At 47.8% G+C, this 22641-nt stretch overlaps 1 protein-coding gene across 1 annotated transcript in view; it reads left to right on the top strand.

The window, feature by feature from the left end:
* Nucleotides 1–22641, top strand: part of LOC114866639 (transmembrane protein 132C) — a 93153-nt gene that overhangs the window by 21443 nt on the left and 49069 nt on the right. The window contains exon 3 of the mRNA XM_029168644.3: nt 10877–11777. Within this exon, the coding sequence (XP_029024477.1) occupies nt 10877–11777 (901 nt within the window). The remainder of the gene's footprint in view (nt 1–10876; nt 11778–22641) is intronic.

Consider the following 22641-nt stretch of genomic DNA (forward strand, 5'->3'; position numbering starts at 1 on the left):
TCTGCCTGTTAAAATTTCATGACTGTTGTCTCTGTGTGACAAAGAGCAACTGTGCTTTTATCTTTGATGGCTCTCGCCACTGAAGTGAGGGCATAAAAACAACAAGAGCTCGCTGTTGGCCAGGGGAGCCGTGCCAAACTGCCGAGAGTTGCGAGGCGCGATGCCCAATGTGACGCTCGTGAACTGCTCAGCTGGGTTGTTAAAGCACAACTAGCCATTTAATGCGAGCTCTGAGTAAAGACACTGCTGGTAAATCAGCTGCGGCTACAGATGAAAAATAATACCTCCTTTGTTTCGTTCTCTCGCCGGACCACTTGTCGTGCTCGGCCGGCCACCCGCCTTGGTTTATATTACGTCCTAGGAGGAATAATCAAAGTCAGGCTGAGAGGCTTTGTTTTAACGTACAATGGATTTATCCAGGGACACACACTCTGTCAGATGAATGCGGGCAAACGTAAACAAGCGACTTCTCCTGTGCCGGTATTTAGAGAAGATCATTAACTTTGAATGGAGAATCATTTCAGGCTCCCGGTTCGGTCGGCGACAATAATGGGCACCGTATGTATTGATCTACGGGCTTCAGCAGAGCGCTTTTCTCCACTCGGCTTTCTGGACACCCGGACGTGTGACGTGAATATCAATGCATGCAAACACAAGTGCACATGGCGCACAGGCGCGGGTGCGTTCGTTAGGGTCCGTCTGAGAGAATGGATGGAACGTGGATGAGTTATGGTCAGAGGGAGCGCAGAGGCAGTGTGCAGATGCCGCTTCCTGGTTTGCAGAGACACAAACGCTTGTGCAAATGTCATGCGTGTTCGTTGTTGCTAGCGTATATGTCATGGAAGCGCTCGCACAAAGTCAGGGAGGTAGAGAACAATAAGAGCAGCTCAAATTAGCATATTGTTTGTCACCTTTTCTGCTTGTTAGCAGCCAGTGTGCGTCCAGAATGTGCGACGCTCGCAAACAAGAGCGGCAGAAGTGACGTCGCCGTCAATCGTGCAAAGACTTCACTATTATAAAGATGTAACGGAGATGCACGGTGTGAGGGGGGATCATCCGCTGACCCCAGAAAAGGAGGTGTTATTTACACCGAGCCGAAGATGTCGTGCATCATATTCATATTCAAGGTCACGCGATCGTATTCACAGGGAGTGTTACAGGTGCAACCAGCACAATGTGGAGGAGAGCTGTTAGTCATTATTACTGGGAGGAGCAGTCAGCATCCCCTTTAAAAGCTGGAAGACGTTGAAAGACTATGCAAACATCATAAAAACATGTATGTGTTTATTTATTTTTCCCCATATGCATCGAAAAGCTAATGGTAGTATTTCTTTTTCAAGACCCTGACTTTTGTACTCTTTTCCATTTAGCACTTAAATTGTTTGATTTAAAAAAAAAAAAAAATAGTGCCTAAAGATCTCCGTGCCGAAAGCTTCTCCGTGAAAAGCACAGCAGCATTTTAGCTCTAGAACTTGGAATCTGTGAACAAAACCTTCTCTGACTCATGTTAGCAGAATAATCTAATAAGTTCTAGGCCGGTCCTGGTGCTGGGCGCCAAGACATAAATAATTAATAAAGTCACGCTGCTGTGCCAAAAACTGTGTTTAAAATTCAAGATAAAAAAAAATTTTTTTTTTTTAACCTTGTTAAAACCAGACATGGCCTCTCAGCCAAATCAGAGGCTGCATTTCTGATAAGATTTATCTCCAATATTTAATTTCTGTTGCTGTGATAAAATCAAGTGCACTGAAGAGCTGCGCTTGTCGTGAGCCGCTCTGTGGTTCAGAAAGAACAGCTGTGAGGGCGGTTCTGCAGAACTTAGTCTGTCAAAGCTGCAGAGCGTGAGTCCAGACCCAGAGTCCAGCTCTCGGGCCCCTGGTAGCTGGTGTTGGACGCCTCCCCCCTGCCTCCCCCCTGCCTCCCCCACTCGCTTTAACAGAGGCCCGTCGTGAAGAGAACCGGAGCGAGTGGTGTTAAAGGTCACGCTGTTGACGTCCTGGAACCCATTTACGAGCGTGTTCCGCTGCAGCTCGTTCGCCCGCGTTTGTGGGAAAAGGCTTTTTTATTCATGGAGTCGAAGTTTGAATCTGGATTTCATGTTTCGGGAAGGGATTTTGACAACTTTAGTTAATTCTGGAGTTCAGGTGTGTTTGAGGCATTTTTTTATTTTTATGTTTTTAACCTCGCTACTGCACCACAGTATAAGAAATGAGCCTGGGATCATAGCTCCCTTATTCATTCATTTATTCCCCCGTGAGGGGACACACTGAGCTCCAACCACTCATCTCTCCTGCCTCTGCTCATCAGCAGGGGGCCTCACATTTGTCGGGAGAATTTACTTTTGTCAGCTTCACTATACACTCAGACGTTTCATCTTTGTCTTAGCTCCAGTTTCTGGGACTTGTTCCCTCTCTTTTTTTCGACAGCCTGTTTGTTTTGGAGCCCACAGAACTGTGTTTTTGCTCGTCTGAGTTGCTGGAAGTTGTTCTATACAGAATAAAATTTAATAACAGATGATCAACACCTTAAATCTGTCGTCTGTACAGTAGGACGGGTGAACTCGAGCTGCACGCGCTGAGTGATCACCAGAGACGGGTTTATGATGTGTGGCATCTTGTTTTATGATTGGCTTTAAAAAAAATGAAGAAGCTCCCTGAAAAGCTTTTTTTTTTTCTAGCAAAACCCAAGGCGACCGTGAGGTAATTATCTGACTAAACCTTTCACAGCTTCTGTTCTCGCAAAGAAAAAAAAAATCTGGCAGGAGAAGGATGAGACTGACAAATAAAACTAGGTCTGAGCACCGAGCGGAGATGATCGACAGCTCCTCGCGCTGCGTCTTTATTTCCATTTCCCGCCCGGTCCCACAACCGCTACGCTCGCTCAAAGACGCGGAATTCTCCGCGGCACTTTTTCGGGGGAGGATTTGGATGAAGCGCCGCGAGCGCCGCTTGCTGCAGGGAGAGGCCTCGGAGTTCATCCCGTTTCTGCGTTTCCTGAGCGGCAGCGAAGTGACGGTTCTCCCCGCGCGCTGCTGCTGGAGAGCGAGGCCGACTTCCTCCGGGCTCCTCCTCCGCTGCTCGCGGCCAGCGTTTAGGACACGTTTAACGCATCACAGCTTTGCCCTGTTGTTTACGCTGCGTCCACGTTTCTATGTGCGGAGCTTCCAGCGTCACGAAGCAGAAGCTGCTTCTCATTCACATACAGTGTGTGGCTCGCTGTTATCAACTGTTGCCTGGAGGCCGATGCATCAGAGCTCAGGGCGTCTGCGTGCGTCCAGCAGGTCGGGTTCCCCGCCTTCATTACTCCTCGGACTCAGATTTGTGTGAACCGCCGTCGACGGAGGCTCCAGTCGAATAACAAACCTGAATCCTGTTCTAGAGAAACACCGACTCGCAGCATGTCATTCTCTGCTGTCGGGTGCAACAAGAAGCCCTGGCTGCTTTCTGGAGGAAACAGAGACTCCTGTTCATTTTTTTTTACAGTCGAGCACTTCGTTTTTCACACCTGAACGGCATCATGCAGTGCAGCGCCGCTTTCTGCACATTCATCTCACCTCCAGCTCCTCTGCTGCCGCTGTTCAACCTCATCATTATTGTTCTATTTGCAAAATCATCAGCTGCGTTTGCAGTCGGCAGTGGCTGCTAACGGTCGCACTGTTACCGCTATTGTTGCTAATTATTCATTCAATCAGTCTCATTGACGCTAATTTGCTTTTGAGACATTGTCTCATCCTCACGTTTGTATTAAAAACTGTTTGCTATTGCATTGAATTCCTGCTCATCCCTTTCTCTAAACATAATTAATGTGGTGCTTTGCATTAGTTGAGTTACTGGAGCAGGTGCGGTGTCTGATGTTCTGGGTCCATTGACTTTCTTACAATGTAACCTTGCTGGAAATGCCAGACCATTACTCACCCTGCTTCTTTTTGCCAACTCACTGCATTATTCTCATTCACTTAACTGCATCTGATTTCGTATATTTGCAGAAAGAGAAAAAAAAAACAAAAAAAACCCCTGCTCAGTGTCCACCTGAAATAGATTCTCTCGGACACCGCGCCGTCATTATTTATGACACGGGTCCCTCTCTGTCTAAGCACGCCGCCACATCATCCGTCACTGTCACTACGTTTATCCGAGTCGCCCTGGAAGTGCGGTCACTCCGCATTCATGAGCTCGCGGAGGCAATCTGTGGTCCTAAATGACGAGAGCAGGGCCCGCGCAGTTAAAGCCGGGGCCGCCTATTACCGCCGCGGGTGCCCTCGCAGGAAGGCTCACTGCAGCTCTGCTCTGTTCAGCACATTTGGCCCCGTTCTTTCAAGAGCTCTCGTCTCCTAGTTCATCTCGTCTAAACAACCGCCGGCTCCTTAGCGACTCCCTGCTCTGCCATTCACCTCCTCCTCTCCTGACACTGTACAATGCACAACACTGGGTCCACAGGCAATGGACAGAATTGAAGTGTCATAAAAAGCCCATTCATGTCCCCGAAGTGTCTTCAAGGCAGAAGGCTTTGATTTTTTTCATCCTCTCTCTCTCTCTCTCTCTCTCTCTCTCTCTCTCTCTGCACAAGCGGCAAAGCGCCCCTCGTTGCTGTTGCTCTCGCACCAGGGAGACCTGATGCCTGTGCAATGAGCGAAGTTCCATCCGTGGACAAAGCCTTGTTTGGAGGCTGCTGCCGTTTCCCCCGGCCGGCGTCGCTAACGCCCAGACGGTGGACAGTGTGTTTTCATTAGCGCTGCTTTAAGGTTCCTGCTACACTGAAATACATCATTTCCAAGCGAGCAAATGCGGAGGACGCATCTGAAATGTCACCGTGAGCTGCAGTTATATTTGGGATCTAATTGTCACGCTAATCGAGCCGCGCTGGCTGGCCGAGGAGCGGCAGCTTGCAAACAACTCATTTTCACCGTTGTTCAGAAGATATCCTGTGTAATTACTCTCCAAATCTCCATCCCAGCACTCTTTTCATTTTTGCTGTGTCCTTGATGATGCATGTGAACTTTTCAATTCATTTTTTTGGTTTGTTTATATCAAACTGCATGAAAAAAATTAGCAGTTTTCATTTTTTCGGGGTCCGTGACTTACAAAGAAACATTTTCCAATTCCAGACTCACTATGATCAAAGAATGATGAGATGTAACATCTAAAATAGTTGAAATCCTTTTTTCTTTTTTTCATTATCTTGACTTATTTAGTTACTGAAGGAAAGCAGCAGTAAATGTTAATTAATTTAAGCATATTAACATACTTCACATGAAGAGGGAATTCTTACAAAGGCATAACTCTTTTTTATATCCACATTATCCCGACTGGTCCTACATTAAAATATCTATTTTTAATATGCAAATGATCGTATTTATATGCGACGAGCCCTCCTATTATGAAGGGAAGAGTACATTTCCTGTTTCCCCTTTAAAAGATGGCGCGTGAAGGAGTCATGGACTCCCCTCCAGCTGTCTTAAGTTTAAGCTAGACTGAAAGGTGAGATGAGAGTCGGGCGCTGGGGAGAACGGGAGATGACGAGCTTGCTGTAAATTACTTATGTTCAGACTGAGGGGATTTATTGACAGATACGGCCCAGAGGCCATTTTGGAACTAAAGAGGCCACAAGATTTGTCAGAGACGAAAACAATTCGGGTTTGGAAGAAGCTGAAGGCCCAGACATATTAGATATGTGTAAGGTACGGAGTCCTGCCCCGTCTGTCTCGCTCGGGTCACAATACTTCATTTTGGCTCATTTCTCTGAAAGGGGAAAATATGATTCTGCCTATCGATTGCAGCATCAATGCGTTGCCTAGTGATGAAAGATGAGGTGTGCTTTGCTTTTATGCGATGCGATTAACCTCCAGCTGAGGCCTCTCTCCTCTGCATGGGTTCTCCTGCTGTGTCACTAAGTGTCCATCACATGCACAATTAGGGCTGAGGTGTGTTTGTGTTCAGACACTGTATCATTCAGGACACCTTACTTACCATGGGATTATACTATAATCACTATAAGATACGTTAGTGTTTATTTATGGGTGTCTTTAGAACTATTGATTACATTTATTAAAGAAACCAAATGTTGTTTAATAGTTGCTCTTGTGCTTTTGGGGACTTTCACTGTCACCCTTCCTTTTTGTGGAGTCTTTATCACGAGCCGTCTTTGATAAGGTTTTTTTAACTCCTTGACTTTGCCGCTGGCATTTTCTCTGTCTGAGCAGCAGCTGACATTTATACAGCAGCTAAAATACCCTTTTCGCTCCATTGTTCTGTGGCCGAGAATAACAAAGTTACCTCTCGTGCTGACTGACAGTGGGTCCACTGACGGTGACTTCGAGGTCCCCTAAGCAGCTCCTCTGCAGACAAAGCTCCTCCACAGAGCAAATGTTTAACCAAACGAAATGCCATGTAAAGATCACGTCTTATTTGTTTTTCCTTGTAGACTTAGGAAAATTTGGGATTTCAAAAGCTGCTTTAAATGTCAGTATTGGAGGACACAGACGCAGAAAACCACACTATCACCGCCATCGGTCGAGTAAAAAAACACAGGCAAACAAACTAGAGCTTCAAACTGAATGAAATGTCTTTCTATGGATGGTTTAATTCGGCAAAAAGTAATACATTCAAGCATACTTGTTTTAAACTACCGGAAAAGTTCACTTTTATGTACTAGGATATACCAAACCAAAGTATAATCAAGTGATCATACAGTACATACTTGGTTTGAAGTATGAATAAAAGTGTTATCGTCATATTTGTAAATATACTTTACTTTACTTTACAAACAGGTCTAAATGTTATGTGGATGAGTTATGAGCAAACTGAATGTATAAGGCAGGATTACTATGATAGTAAATGTGAGTGAAGCTGAGTTTTACAGTATGTGGATGTTGTGTGGTATGTGGAGCCACACAAACAGGTGCAAGCTTTGCTGCTTTATTGAATAGTCTTCATCTCCGTGTGACAGACTTACTGGCAGATACGACATCACAGGGGAAAACCAGTCATGTATATTTAATTAGAGTAAAAAATGTTACAAAAATGAACTTGTGATGACTGTTTTAGTTTAGTTCATATTAATTTAGCAATGGTGTAATGCAGGTTTTGCCTACAATTTCAACAAGCACACACTTCTTTGTTTTAACTAAAATGCTTGTTTGTTACATGTTCAGTGTTCAGACTTTTGATGTGCACATGTTACTTTAAAGCCAAGAACGTCCATGATTTCACAATGAACCATCCTTTAAGTAAACAGCTCTGTTTATCTTTCCGTTAGTCTCATATTTTTCATTTTTTCATGTACAACTCCACCAACTAAAAGTCTTCCACACAGCTTGGATGTGATAGACCGACCTATACGAAGCTCTGACATTTTCTTGTACCGGACAATTCCCCAAAACCTCGATGCTTTCATTTACTGTTTCACATTTGTCTATATGTTGCTTGTTGAAACAAATTCTTCCATAAATAACTGAACTCTTGAACTTGTGATAGTGCTCGTGGCATTTTCTGGCACGGTACACCAATAGTTAAGTATTGTATAGTTAGTAGCCTAGAAGTATGTAATTAGTATGTGCACATTTGAATTGTACTAATAATACCTATTTGTGGGTCGGTTAGCTCATCTGGTCAGACCACTGTGTGGATAATGTTCAGTCCCCATGAGACGAGTGTCCTGGTAGCTCTGTGTGGAGAGCATGGCTTGGGTCCTTAAGTACATCAGCTCCCAAGGGATGGGTCAAAATTAGGTCAAAACACGTTTAGTTGTTCAGTACAGTTGGCAGCCCAGAGGTACATAATTAGTATAAAGTGCATTTTAATGCAGTTAATAGTGCATAAAACGTGACTGATTCTGTGCTTAAAGTTCACTTTTAATACTTTTAAAATATACTTCAAGTGAACCTTTGGGAATGAAAAGTGGGCCAGAAGTATTAGGCTGTCTTAAGGATACTAAAAGTAGATTCCCATAAGTATACTTACTCTGTAAAGTATACTTTGGAACTATACTTCAGTATACTTGATCAAACTAACTTTAGTGTAGATCGTTTTGTTTTCTTGCGACAACTGCAAATAGTTTCTTTGGCGTCCTAACGTTCAGCTCAGCAGGAGGCCAGTTTGTCCCTCATTTCCAAACATTACTGCCGTGCATCCCCTTGGAGCCTGCGAACGCAGATGTGGGTGAAGAGATGGTGAGGAGCTGCGTCAGCAGATTGGGAAGCGGTCAACCTTGGCACAGGTGTTTCCTAAACAGGCTGGAGCGACGTCCTCCGGTGCCCGAGCCTAATTTCATACTGATCTGTACAACAGAAGGCCTGTGGGTCAACGTCATTCTTCACTTTACTGAACAAGTAGACGACTTTAACTCCCACTTTCCACTCCCGTGCCCTGTTGCTGTTCACCTCCTACTGTACCTCAATCACTTCTCTGTGTATAAAGCTGATATAAAAAACAGATTAATGCATCACTGAAGTCAGGCCAACTTAATATGTTTGATCGGGGAGTGGTTTTAAGATGCACACATGGTGCAGGATAAAGATGGGATGAGGGGAGGAGGGAGGCAAGATGAAGGGATTATACTTCTCGAGTGTTTTATTCAGGTCACAAGGGATGAGAACAGGTGATTATAGGAAACAGTTTGATTTAAAGCCACTCATGCTTTAAATCATCGTGGGGACATAAATGCTTTAATACCACTTTGAGAGTTTGTTTTAGAAGTTGCGTGCCGCATGTTTTGGGAGCGCCATGGAAAAGAGATTTAAACGCACTTTATTTTGAAGCCCCCGTACTTCCACGGTCCCCACGCCTGCCGTCGCATGAATAGATCATCAAGGCGTCAAATCGTGACTGTAACATCTGTCTAATGATTAGGCCGGGCTGTGCCGTGTGCTTGATATGTGATCAGACCCCTCGGCTCGCGTCCTGCGAGGCTGGCGGTGTCCAGAAAATCCTGCACGAGACGTTCCGGCCAGGATTTACCACAGGGGTTAAGATATCTGCGCAAATCAATCTCTTTTTCATTTGCAGAAACAGACGTGATTTACAAGTACAGTAGCTGCAGACATGTAATCCAGGAGCAGCTCCGGGCCACAAATCACGCCGGCTTTTTCTCCATATTTACGGCGTCCCGTTGGTGTCAGAGCGCGGGGCGCGTTTTGTATCCGAAGTTTGGGATTACAACATTTTTCCGCTGTAATGAGGTATTTAGTTTCATCCAAACTCCTGTGTCACAGTGAGTGGAATCTGGGACAGTGTGTCACATCCCCCAGAGGACAAACGGACCGCTAGCTTTTCCAGCAGCAGCCGAGCGCCTTCTCGCCCCTCAGCGCCGCGGGTCGGGGCTTCTAGTCTGGACTCCCTCAGTCAAACCTCTGCTTGCAGCCTCTCACTCACCCTGTCCTTGAACGTGGCTCCTCCCCATGTTGTGTGGCTGTTGTGTAGGAAACCGCGTCCTAGCTCTGGCCAACAGCATGAATACAAACATGAAATCGGCTGCTTGGAATGCTGGACAACTGCTACAACTAATTTATATTTATGATTCGCTCCCGTTATTTTTATGGCTCTGTTACTCATATCAGCATCAAACATTTTACTTGTAATGCATATGATTACAAAGAAGAAGAGAGGTCTGGAATTAGGTTCAGCCGGCACAACTTTCATGGCTGTAATGGAGATTCATTTGTGAGTAAACAGGCTTTCAAAAAAAAAAAAAAAAGGTGCCATGTGGAAGACTTTTGATTTGTTGCCATTGAGGCATGAATCCAAGTTCTGGCCTGTGCAATATCAAACCAGCTGCTGCCGCTGCAGTATCTAGACTTAGAAGTTAAAACAGATGAAGACAGATTGGGTATTAGCTGTTCATTCGATGGGTTCGTCTCCTGGGTTTTGCTTCGAAGCGAAAGACACCTCAGACCCACGGATGAACTTCATACATATTAGAATTGTTTTCTTGCAGTTTTAGGGCTGAAGCTCTCTGAATTTCCAGTGCCTGATTCTGGTTCTGTCCCTTTAGCCATCACTGCCCGCTGCCTGGGCCTGTCGCAAATCACCGCCCGCCATGTGTCCCACGGCACACAGGGTTTGAGACAGAAAATCAATGGGCTCTCATGGGCTGCTTCATTAGTCCACATATCTGGAAGCTGATGGTGAGGGGGAGGAGACGGGGATGGAAGAAGATATCAGGCTCATGTGAGTTGTAGTGAAGTCAGCTGGGAGAAAGATGAGATCATTGGAAACTGTTTAACACTTGATGATATCTGATGCTGGATGTAACTGGGAAAAAAAAGTGAAACAATCTGGAGACCTTCAAGTATAGAAAAGCTATTATTATCTGTGGATATTTCCATTTTATACTTATAAACTGTTTTTAAAACTTTCCATACGTGCAATAAATGTCCAAGTAGATTGTTCCTGCAGCAGCAACATCTGCAGCAGCCATCGATCGAACTGCAGCGTTGCAGCAGCTCCGTTACCAAAACCCCGCAAAGACAAAGCAGGGGAGCTTTCGAACGCGTCCCTCGAGTCTGTTTTAATGTTTGTAGCAGTGAGTGGATCCTGCTTTTTACCAACAGCTCACTCCACGCTGCGATTCAGCTTTTCAACTGTTCGCGTCTGACAGCGGCAACAATGCAAAGATATTGAGTCATAGGAGGAGGAATAAAAGAAAAACACGAGTTAGAGTCATAATGAAAAGGATCAAGAGAAGGATGAAAGGTGACTTGTGATCAGCAAGACAGGCCATTATGTTAATATACCATTAAATTTGATGTTATTATAATACTGTATGACTGTTTTTAATTTGATGCCTGTCTCCGGTAGAGCTATAACCAATATGATGCATAACTAGACTTATTCCTGGTTGTTGGAAAAAGCGTCAGTCATGGGTATTTTTACTCTTTCAGTGGTGGACAGCAAGGTGATCCTGGACGGCCTGCAGAGGTACGGCCCCACGCCCATCTATCTGCCTGTCAGCTACCGGATCCTCGACGCCGAGTCGGCGTTCTTCTTACAGGAGGCCAACCAGGACCTAATGAGGAACTCCAGCCTGCAGGCGCGCACCGAGTCCTTCTTCATCCAGCAGGCCCGACAGGTGCCGTCCGTCAACGCCAGCTACGGGCCGCTGTCCGTCCAGCAGCCGGTGCCGCTGGAGCTGCTGCAGACGCTGCCGGGGCCCTTCAGCGCGCCGCCGCCGGCGCCCGCGCCGCCGCTCTTCACCTTCAACTGGAAGGTCCACACCTACATCATCAGCGAGAGCATCCACCCCAGCTGGCCCAAGGTGCAGGTGCTGTTCTACGTCGCCGGGCGCGACTGGGACGACTACAGCGCCGTCCACAAGCTGCCCTGCGTGCGCATGTTCGCCTTCCACGAGACGCAGGAGGTGAGGGGCACGTGTCGGCTGAAAGGCGAGCTGGGGATCTGCGTGGCGGAGCTGGAGCCGCTGGCCAGCTGGTTCAGCCCGCCCACCGTCAGGCCGGGGAGGCAGCGGGTCCCGGAGCAGGCCCAGGGCACCCCCGTGGAGCTCTACTACATGGTCCAGACGTCCGACAGCGGCGACTGCAGCCCCGAGGACTCGCGGAAGGGCGGCCCGGTGCGGCCGGACCAGCAGAGGCCCATGGGATACTTCGCCGGGCACGCGCCCATGCAGCGCATTGGCAGCGTGCGCCTCTTCCAGCCGCTGTCGGAGCTCAAGCTGGACAATAACTTCGTGGTGATGGTGCCGTCCAAACCCATCCGGCAGAGAGAGACCGTCTCCACCTTCCTGGCCATGTCCACGCTCTCGTCGGCCCAGATTTTCACCCTCAGGTGAGTCGCAGCTTACTGCGATTACGAATTCTGCAGCGGAGATCCACAAACCTGCACTTCACAGCCGTTTACAGTACAAAAGCATTTACAGTTTAAGCATCTGTCACTTACGCGTGCGTGAAGGAATATGTCGGTTTTCTCAGGAATTCTTCGCTGTTTGTCTGATGAATCACTGGGGATAAATAATCTTTCACGGCGCCTTTGTTTTCTAAAACACTGTACTGTGTTTACCGCCGCTGTGGCATAAATAGCCCAATGATTTCCTTTTTTCCCTTGACTTAGATGAAGTTGGGGTTTGGAAACTTTACTTTGAACATCTTATTTAATCAAAACAAGCAGTTGGCAAAAAAAAAAAAAAAATCCCAGAATAATCTCTGGCATCGGAGGGCAAAAAATGTGCTTATGATAAGCTTTTAATTACAGTCCACACGCAGCGTTACAACATCAGCACAGCAGCTGTTATTTACCTCCTTCATTTAGGTCATTTTTCTACTAATAAGAGGGATAAAAAATGAAAAATAGTCTCTGTACAGGAAATCTACTGGCTGCTGTAGGTGAGCTATTCATCATTTTTTGCAGTGTGGTGATGCGATGTTCACGAAGCCCTTTAAATTATGACAGATTTCCGCTTAACTGCGTCTTTGTTTGGACTGGATGACGCCATAATTACACTTTGCCCCGTTCATGAAGGCGGCCTGTCGCAGGAAAACTGTTTATTTGAGGCGATTCCATGACAACAAGGTATCTGTTGATTCGCTGAGCTTTGTCTTCCGCTAATTACTATTCAAAGCCGGCGTAATTGCTTCGCGCTGTTCGGCGCAAATGAAGGTGTAAGGAATCGGGGTTTCCGCCGGGCTACTTTCATGCCTGAGATCTAAATCAAGGCAGATGAAACGGTTAGCAGCCTCAAAGTGGATCTGTGACAGAGCCTTGGCAATTTGTCAACCCTGGGTGCGCAGGAAATCTGCCAAAAAAGCCTCATTGCTTTTTCTCTCACTCCAGTGATGATGAACTCCCGTGAAGTATTAGCGCTAGCAGTGTGTGTTTATCACTATTGTCAGCATGTGCGTAAATGGGAACTTTAAAGTCGGCATTTTCTCTTTCAGGGACTTTATTTTATTTTTTTGCACCCCGGCCGTTCAGAAGTTCATCTTTTTCATGTCGTCCTCTGGGACGGCGAAGACTTAAAATTCAACTAAATAGCTCATTAGCAACCAAAAGATTAAACCTCAAAGTGTTTGAAACTCACGGGCTACTTTACAGTACTTGACTGCCAGCTTACCAAATTGTACATTCAAGCGCTAATCATGATTTTGCGTCAGCTGTATGATGCTTTTATCCCACAGGGCTGAACCTGCTCTTATTTTAAGTCCTGGCTTTGGGAATAACACAAACCTCCACGTTCAAATACCCCTTAATCGCCTGATCTCCCCTGATGGTGGGATGAAGTGAGTGGTAGTGGGGTGTGATAACTAGTGCCCATATTTGCCCAAGCCCCAGTCTCAGTGTATTAATGCGCAGCTTACCATGTAGCTCGGTCGTGCTGCTCCCACAGGTTACAGGGATCATTAAGTATTTATGCTCCTTTCTCCTCCTCCAGCTCCTCCACCGCAGTCTAACCTGCGACAAACCAAGGCAGAGAGTGCTGAACGCCAACAGATGGAGCCTCCTCTTTTCCAAACTGCTCAAACCTTTTAAGTCTTTAGTGACGCTTGATGTTTTGAGACTCCCACTTTTGACCAATCAGAGCCCAACTTCAGCACTGATCCCTTTTCCAACCAGATGAGCACATGCACCTAGAAAGGCCATTTTACTGACCGTTTCCCCCTCTGGGCCTTATTGTCTAATTGGCTGTACTTGATCTAATCTAAACCAATCTGATGTAATTATTTTGAATGTAATTACGGCCTTTTAATCCAAGCCACCCGAAGAACACGCATCTGAAGGCACACACACACACACACACACACACACACACACACACACACACACACACACACACACACAGATGCTCGCTGACACGTGCCCATGCAGAATGCCAGGCGCCTGTAAAGTCACGGTGTGTTTGTCGTGCTAAAGGCTCCCGATGGAATCAGCGATTCCCCCCGCTCTCTGCCTCATTAGCCGTGCAGAGAGTGGTGTAACAGGTTGGGAAACGGTTCTCCTGCTACTCCTTATTCAACATGCAAATGAAAACACCATTTCCTCCTGAACAAATTAACGGGCTTTTCAAAAGATAAATCGCCCCAGCTGTATTGTAATTTTGACTAAACAACCCCCCCCCCCCTCCCTCAGGGGCGGTGTTGCTGATAAATGCAAATGAATTTCTAATATCTGCGAGTGTGAAGGTGGGAGCAGTGTAAGAGTAGCAGCCGGCGCCACTTGTTCTGTTACTCAGGCATCCGGCAGCAGCTCCGGGTTCGGACTCTGAACGAGGAGGTGGAATGAGCCGGGTCGACGCCGGCGCTGATTGGGATCCGCGAGGCGCCCGGCGTCTGCGGGTCGCGCGTCTGGCCCGTTTGCTGTTGACCGCTGTTTGCTGAAATATCAGCGCCAGGAAAGGTTGGAACAGAGATGTTCTCCTCTGTGTATTAGCCTTATCTTGACTGCACTCCACTGTGATTCAGTCCTCGCTAAAGGTCAACCCAGATAGGTGCGTCTCCCTTCCGTTTCCATTCCTGTACTTATCTGTACTTTTCCTCGTGTTTTATCTGCGTCTCCCTCCTGTTTTCTCCCACCTCCACCCCCTCCCTTGTTGTTTAACCTTTCTCTCTCCCGGCGCACGTACTCGCTCTTTTTTCCCAGTTTGACATGTTCCTCGTCTTTGCGCCGAGACGTCGGAGAGGAGCTGCTTTACGCCTCCTGGAGACGGTAACATTAAAAGTCCATTTTGTCTCCTCATTCCCTCACGCGCTCCTTTTTTGCCTGCTCACCAGTGTTTATTCTGAAAGCGTAGACCTTCCTCATCTACTCATTAATAAGTAATTAGTGATTTGCAGCCTGGGGAGACTCCTATGTAGATTCTGCTCTCCACTGAGCCCTGCTTCCACAGCGCAATCACCACTTGCCCACAGCGAGTCATTTTAATCCTTGTATTTTCTACCAAAATGATTTTCTGTCACTTTATTCTCCTAAATTTGTGTCCAAACTGATGCATTTATTGGAGATTGGAGGCCCAGAATGTATTACTCTGCCATTTCTCAGCTGTCTCTCTTCATTTTTTTATTTCCTCCTTTGCACTTGCTCTGTCCATCTGCTTTCGCAAAGGCTACGCGTCCCCGAGAGGTTTTCTTCAGCGCTCCCATAGCTTGGCAAAGGGTCGCCTGAGCGCAGCCTTCCATTCACAGTGAAACATGCCTTCAAGATTTCCAGTATCAAGAGGGTCAGAGATTGTTTCGGATTTTTTCTCTCTGGTCGCTTTCAACTTGTGAAAGTCTAGCAGGCTTTTATAAGGGCAGTGGAGAGAATAAAGAGAGCGGCTCTTCCCAAGAGAGAGAGAGTCCATATCCGGTGTGGTGTTAGGACTACTGAAGTGTGTGTGGGGGTAGGACCAGTACGTGTATAGTGTTATACAGTAAAGGATATAAGGTCTATGATCTGGAACAAAACAAGGTGGTTTAATAATGCTGTTAGTTCACTGTCTCTTTGATTCTATAGCAGTAGTTGTTTTATTGCATAGTGCTTTAAAGCATCAATAACAGATTTCTGATTTGTGAACGTAACATTATACTATTGTCTTCAAGCTGAGCTAGTCGTACTTTGGATCGGTTTAGCATCATTGTGTGAGTCTATGTGGCGCTTTGATTAAATCGAGAATGAGTCATTGTTTGTGTGGATATAATGAAATTCTGCGATATTCATATTCAAAAGGAAATCTCAGGTTCCCTGTCGTTACTCTCATTTATCTGGCGCTTTTGTGACTCAGCTGCAGCATGAAGCAAGAATCAAGTTCAACTATTCCTTTAAGTTGTTTCAGGCTATGAATGAACCTATATAAGACATTTTTTGGGATCCTGTGAGAGTCGGGTGTTATATATATATATATTGGTCTTACATCAGCCGTACTCCTAAAGCTAAGACTGGTGGTAGGTGGGAGCCTCGCATGCTAACTAATGCTGACCTATTAAAAATAACGAGAGGCCCATTTTACTGCCTGTCGCGGTGGTGGGTTTTCATTTGACTTAAGGACATGGACTGAACAGACTCACGCTGCCTCACTGGGAACCAAAAATAAACGGAGAGAGGGGAAACCCAGAAGTTCCTTTCGTCTAAGCTGCGGCTCTGCCTGGCATGATGTCAGTCAAATCGCCATGACGCCGGCTGCTTCCATCATCTACATTCAAGTGTGTGTTTGCACTCTATTACACACTGAACCTGAGGAGACTTGAGAGATTCCCCTTTTTGAATTGTATTTGTTTTTTTACCTATTCATGAACATTCAGTGGTAATTTGTATGTAGACAGACGCAGCGATAATGCGCTTAGCACTCAAACAACCAGACTTCTGCGGATAATGAACAGCTCCACTTGACTTCATCCTCAGACCATTACCATTCCAAATAAAAGATGCTGCTGCAGACTTGAAGGCCCTCTGGGACGAGCGTACGACGTGAAGCTGCAAAAGCAAACTGCGCTTGACTTGACTACCATTACAGCCATTATGTTCTGGATGCGCGGCGCAGCCCTGACAACTAGAACCGCCGCCCAGAAATATCTCTGCTGCAATTGAGAATTTCCTCCCAGCTTTGTTGAACCCAGTTGGGACGCCGCTCACACATCAAGGATGACTTAACGTAATTCTAAACGTTCCATCCCATCATATACGTGGTGAAGTGGGGACTTAATGGCTCCTGCTGCGTTTGTGTGCTTATTTATTTGTTGGGGGGGGGCAAACTGCGATTGCTTTATTCATCGCGCTGTTGTTAACATCTCCAGGCAACACTTACACTCAAACTTTGCCACTGTTAACTTCAACTCGTGCAATCAGAGCTGGAGATTTGTGTGGAGCTGGAGGGGTTGACAAACAGGATGGGATTAGGTGGTGATGCAGCGCTGGCAGAATCGGCTCTGCCGCGTCTGGCTGTGGGATGGTGAGTCTCACTCTCCCCCAGACAATCAGGAACCTGGCCTTCTAATCACTTGATGTTCCTCCTAGGATTTCCTTTGATTAGTTTGATCCCACTGACTTGACAGCTGTAACACAAACTCAGCGTCATGCATATTTTAAATGTGGACCGGAGGCAGAGGACTAAAAACGACAGAGGGAGAGGAATGATGAAATGCTCGTCACACATCTGCAGCCCGTTTCAGAAACTGACAGTCGAGCCACACAAAAAAAAAACACACACACAGACAAATGCACTAACTCGTCTCGGCTGCATAAGGAGCTGTTTCTACCACTGTGGGGTTGGAGAGACGCACAAATTAAAACGCAGCCAAACAAACAATTAGCAAGCTGTCAGAGCGAAAGACAAATACAAGCGGGGAAACTAAAACCGCTTTGCTCCCAGTCACACGTTGAATCTGTTGAATCTGTTCATTTAAAGTGAAAACACTAGTTGGTTGTCTGGTGGTAACCACGTGATGTAACCTAGTTTAGTAATGATCTTCCACAAATATTGAGCAAATTGACAAAAGAAAATTTCCATTACTACAAGTTTTCCAGTTCCACTTTTAGCTCGTGTCGGAATGAATATTTAAATTCTTCCTTCCTTCCTTTAAAACCTGTGATCACCTCCCGTCTCCCTGAACCTTCATACCTGCCCGTCCAACTGGCTCAGCTTGACTCAACGGTGTCAGAATGTGCCAGAGTTTTTGGGTTTGTGCAGGTGTCAACCCGTTTCCCGATGACTTCTTACGTCTTCGTGAGCTCTCGTCACCTGCATTAGCAGCTGATCTGATCTCCGACCGCCTCGTCGTCCCAGAACCAGCTGATCCACAAGCCTCCAGTCTATGAGCTGTATGTTAGCTCACTGGGCCTGACCTGCACTCGCCTGTGTGTGTGTGTGTGTGTGTGTGTGTGTGTGTGTGTGTGTGTACGAGCCAGCGTGCATTATGCGTTTCTTCCAGTCTGAAATTCAAACGTCTTTGTTCGCCACTGAAGGATCCCTATTATCTCTCTGCCTCCCGTCTGGGCCGCTGCACGGAGCAGAGAAGAACAGAGCAGAGCAGAGCAGAAGCGCGACTCGGAGGTGTGCACATCGTTTAGACGCCCGTCTTTCGTGGCTTGCGTCTCGTTTGTGCTGCGGCTGAAAGGTAATTGTAAAAATAAAGGCTGTGTGTTGCACGCGAGGCTCCAGAAGCGCGGCGTTTCCCACCTCTGATGCGAGCGTGCGCTGGTGTCGGCGTCTGGTCTCGGCTGCATCGCCCGCGGGCGTTTATAAATGCTGCAGCGTGCGTCCGTGAACCCGGCGCCGTGCGCCTGAACCCGTGGGCCCCGGCCCTGGCGCCGCTGTCACAGGCGGCAGCGTGAGTCTGGTTCCACCGCTGGGACGTCTTTTAATAAACACACTCTGCTGATTCCACTGGTGGACGCGGCCTCATGCAGCACAGCTAGTGTTTAAAACGGCTGCACATGGTTTTATCAGCTGTTGGTCCGTTCGCCGCTGACGATGACTGCTTTATTTGTATTGCTGCTTTTTCCGAACTCAGATTTTCAGTTCGTGCAGTTCGCTGACCGGCGTCGCTTCCTTTGGGCCAAAGAGGTTGGAGTCCTCTTGATGTGTGGGGAAAGCGTCGCGGGGTCTCCAGGTGTGGCGGGATCATGGTGGCTTCATGCATTTCAAAGCCTTTCCCCGGCTTTGGGAATGCGAGTTTTGTTACGGAATGTTAAAATTCACCCCCTGCTCCTCCGAAAACATTGCTCTTTCATGTTTGTGCTTTCATTCCCAAAACAGACCGCCGTTCCTTCATAGACACAGGCAGAAATACAGAGTTTGAGGCGGTGACACACACACACACACGCACAGACACACACAAAAAGCAATGACAAAGACCTAGAGAGAGAAACGGAGGAAAAAACTGAACTGACAAGCTGACAGAGTCTGGGCTTCTGGGGAGAATCATTAGATTGATATAATATTCAGCATGCGGCTTGGACCGGAGCCTTTGGCTGAGCTCTAAGCTGTGTAGTGTCGGTCAGTCTGGCTCGGGCTGGTTGGGAGGTCAGCCATTGATCTGCAGATATAAGATGGTACTTTGGATCCGAGCCGTCATCATCTTGCAGGTCTACAACCGCTGTGGGTGGATAAGCCTTGATCTGCTCAGGGGTGTGTGTGTGTGTGTGTGTGTGTGTGTGTGTGTGTGTGTGTGTGTGTGTGTGTGTGTGTGTGTGTGTGTGTGTGTGCATCCACCCATCCACTGATTCAACTGCGTGTGCGCTTTGCATGTCATCTGTACGGTGCTCTTCTTCTTCCTCCTCTTCCTCTTTTTGCCAGTCGCAGTCCTGCTGAGTGAAGTGAGAAAAGAAAAGAGGGAACGGAGGGATGAAAGGAACTAATCAGCGTTGCGTTCGCCGCGTTGTCAGTGGGCAGCGCCGCTCGGTGCGATTAGGAAAAACTCCAGAAGAAACGTAAACATCTATTAACAGCTGAGAAAATGCATCGCCGGGAATAACAACTGGACTCACGTACGCGAGATTGAGTCACGCGCGTAAATATCACAAAAACTAATTTAGGCAATTTGTATAATTGTTCTTTACAACCTTAAAACCTGTAAACGACAACATTGTTTTCATACTTTTTCTGTTACGTGGAGGAGCTTGAGCTCAGGCTTCCTCCCACAGACGCACGCTGATTAATTGGAGACTCTAAACTGCCTGTAGGTGCGAGGGTGAGTGATGGCTTGTCTGCAGTATGTGGCCCAGTGATGGACTGGAGACCTGTCCAGGGTGAACCCCCCCACCACCACCACCCCCTTACAAGGATAAAGTGGTTCCGAGTTCAAGCGAGCGGTTTGAAACTGTTTTTGCTGGAGTTAAAGTTAGAACCCAATGAGGATCTTTCCGTTTTGCTGCTGAACTGGGATCAGCCCCTGCTGGTTGATGGGTTTGATAAATGGGAGATGCACCTTATTTGCCCGAGATTAACCGATCTCATTATGTCGTGCTGCTAAATTTCTCCTTGTTTTGTCGAGAACTTCACTTTCAGGGCGATGGATCAAACCCCATTAAAGAGCTTTTTCTTCATGTAACACCATCGGTATGATTAATCTTCATACAAATAGATAAGACTGTAAACAAAAAGGAATCACTTATAACCACTAAAGGTTATTTTAGTTATTTATCATCAGGCCTGAAAACAGTCATTTAACAGTGTACTTATTTACTCTGCATTAGAGATGAGTACGTACAGGGTTCATTACAATGAGGCACTTAAAAATCCATTATTAGGATTCTGTAGGTGAAGTTTCCTCAGTAGAAACCGTTCTGAGTCACGGTGGCGACATTTTTTAAACTCTCCTCATTTTCAAGTCAAATTGGGCTGAAAGCGACGCCTGGGCTCTGCAGCGGCGCCGCCTTTGTGCTCCGCTCAGCATCCGCTCAGCCTCCGTCAGCGTCGGGTCCTCACGGTTCAAGTGCTGCTGCAGCACCCGTTGCAGGTGTGTTCGTCTGCTCGACCCCCCCCTTTCTCCTCCACCCCCCCCCCGGCCCCTTGTTCTGGCAGTTCCTCCACTCTACGACGGCTCACGAGCCGTCGCCCCGAGGACCCGCTCCGCCTCTCCTCGCCTTGTTTTCTGACATGCAAAGTGACACGGAGCGCTGACCTCCTCCCGCGCCGCGTTCACGGCCTCCGCGGCTGCCCGGTGCATCCACGAGGATGGTGAAGTGTGCCGCGGTCTATTTACAGGCAGTCGCCCCGCAGGGTCGCGGCTCCGTGTCCGCGCTGCCACGAGCGGCCGCGGAGCTCGACTTGACGGCTCTGTCAGGAAGGCGCTCGCTGGAAACAACAGGGAGCGCAAGTTTGGAGGCGCTCAGGAGGCCGGGAGACAGTTAAACACAGTAATATTTCATCAGTCAGTTCATCAGGCTTCACCTGAAGCTCGGCCCACTAACCTTCAGTCCACAGTTCTACGGCGTAAATACGCCCGACCAGCTCTCCTGACCCGCCACCGGACATCCAGCCGCGAGCGCGACCGGGCGACAGTCGGTCACGGACCCGTACGTTTGCGTCAGAACCGTGACGGTGCGATGGCGCGTCGTGATGTGTTGGCGCCGGTCTGCTGGTAATTAGCGTCTGGCAAAACCCCTTCCTGCTGCTGAGTGTCAGGACCTGAATAGATGCCGTCAAATGAGCGTGAGGGGGCGGAAATACTTTTGTGGCCGGAGCGGCCACGAGGCGTCGAAATGTGATTGAATTTAACAGATTAATCCCAACATCAAATAGCATCTATTTATTTAACTTCTTTTATTCCTGCATTGATCTAATCTATAGCAGTCTATATCTCAGTATCACACTATATACAGGCATCAAAGTCCTCAGTCTGAGGGACTTTGAGTCGATGTTTTTAAACAAACGACACAAAAATGTTGTTTTTAAAATGTCTAGAGTGGCTTTTATATTTAGTTGCTTTGTAGTTCCCGCTCACATCAAGGTGGTTCAGGCCCGAATGGCCACTTGTCCTTGTTCAGCCTTTCATGGCGCGTCCCCCGGCGCCGCCGCGTTTGACTGTGCTGTGGAAAAACAGAAGCGACGTTGTCACTCCACCAGGCTCAATGCAGTCAAGCTGTGTTGTGGCCCCGGGGGGGGGGGGGGGGGGGGGGGAGGGGGGGTGTACACAAACCGAGGGAGCCGCCTGGGGGGAGTCGTCCGCGGAGGATCCGCGTAAACATCCAGCGGCGGTGGAGGTGTCGGTCGCTGTGAAGTGGAAGCGGCGCTCGCGGCGCCCGCTGATGAGCTAAAGCCGCCGCCGAAACGCGGGCGAGGAGCGGGTCGGGCCGGTTCCGAAGCCCCGTCCAGCGCCTGCAGGGCCGGAAGCAGCCAGAGGAACGGCCCGGCGCAGGCTGGGCCTGAGACCCACCGTGCGCCAGTGGTGGAGTCAGTGTCACCGCTGATCAGACGTCTGGAGTGAGTCAGCGAATGCTGGAAACAGGATCCGTGTCTGTTTGTGCATCAGGACAAAGAACAAGAACCATTAGAACACGCCGGGAAACGCATCATCAGTGAAAGTGCGCCTGATTAACCGCAGTTTATATGGTGGCGTTTCCAGTGTGATTGATTCCATTAGCGGTGCCAGTTCAGACAATGGTCTATAAATAATCCCGATAGACATGACTAATGAAATCTTTTACCATTATGTTTGAAGGACTTGTTGACAGGAGTGGTTTGTTGTTGTCAGTCACGGGCGAGAGAGCGAGTGAGCGGGCGAGCGAGCGGCTCCGCTGCTCGTTTTGCAGAACGCGGGTCGACAGGTGAGTCCGACGGCGGTTCCGCCGACGGGAGCAGGTGGATCGGCGCTGTTTGACTGGAGCGATGCTAACGCGCGGCCGCTAGTTCCAGCAGCTTAGCGCTTGTACATCGGTACCGTCGTGTTACAGCCAGTTAACGCATGTGGGAATCAGGCGTCGCTCCGACAAAGACTCGACTTTAAGCTCCGCGCAGAGGCCTCGTTGACACAGATACGCGCTGAGGCTGACTTTCACTTTGCTCCCGAGAAAAATAAACCGTATTTTATTATTTACTTTTCTCAGACACAGTGATGAGGAGGCTTTGTCTTCCTTCTGATGTCCTCAGATCTCTGATCAGGGCCCTGGGAGGAAAAGCGGGAGAAGAATAGTGCTGTTCTTGATGACTGATGGAGAAAGCTGCTTATTGCGAAATCCTCCCAATCAGACTTTGTGTGTGTACGTCCCCGCGTGTTGGTTCTTC

This window comes from Betta splendens, chromosome 12 (assembly GCF_900634795.4).
Source record: "Betta splendens chromosome 12, fBetSpl5.4, whole genome shotgun sequence".
NCBI lineage: Eukaryota > Metazoa > Chordata > Actinopteri > Anabantiformes > Osphronemidae > Betta > Betta splendens.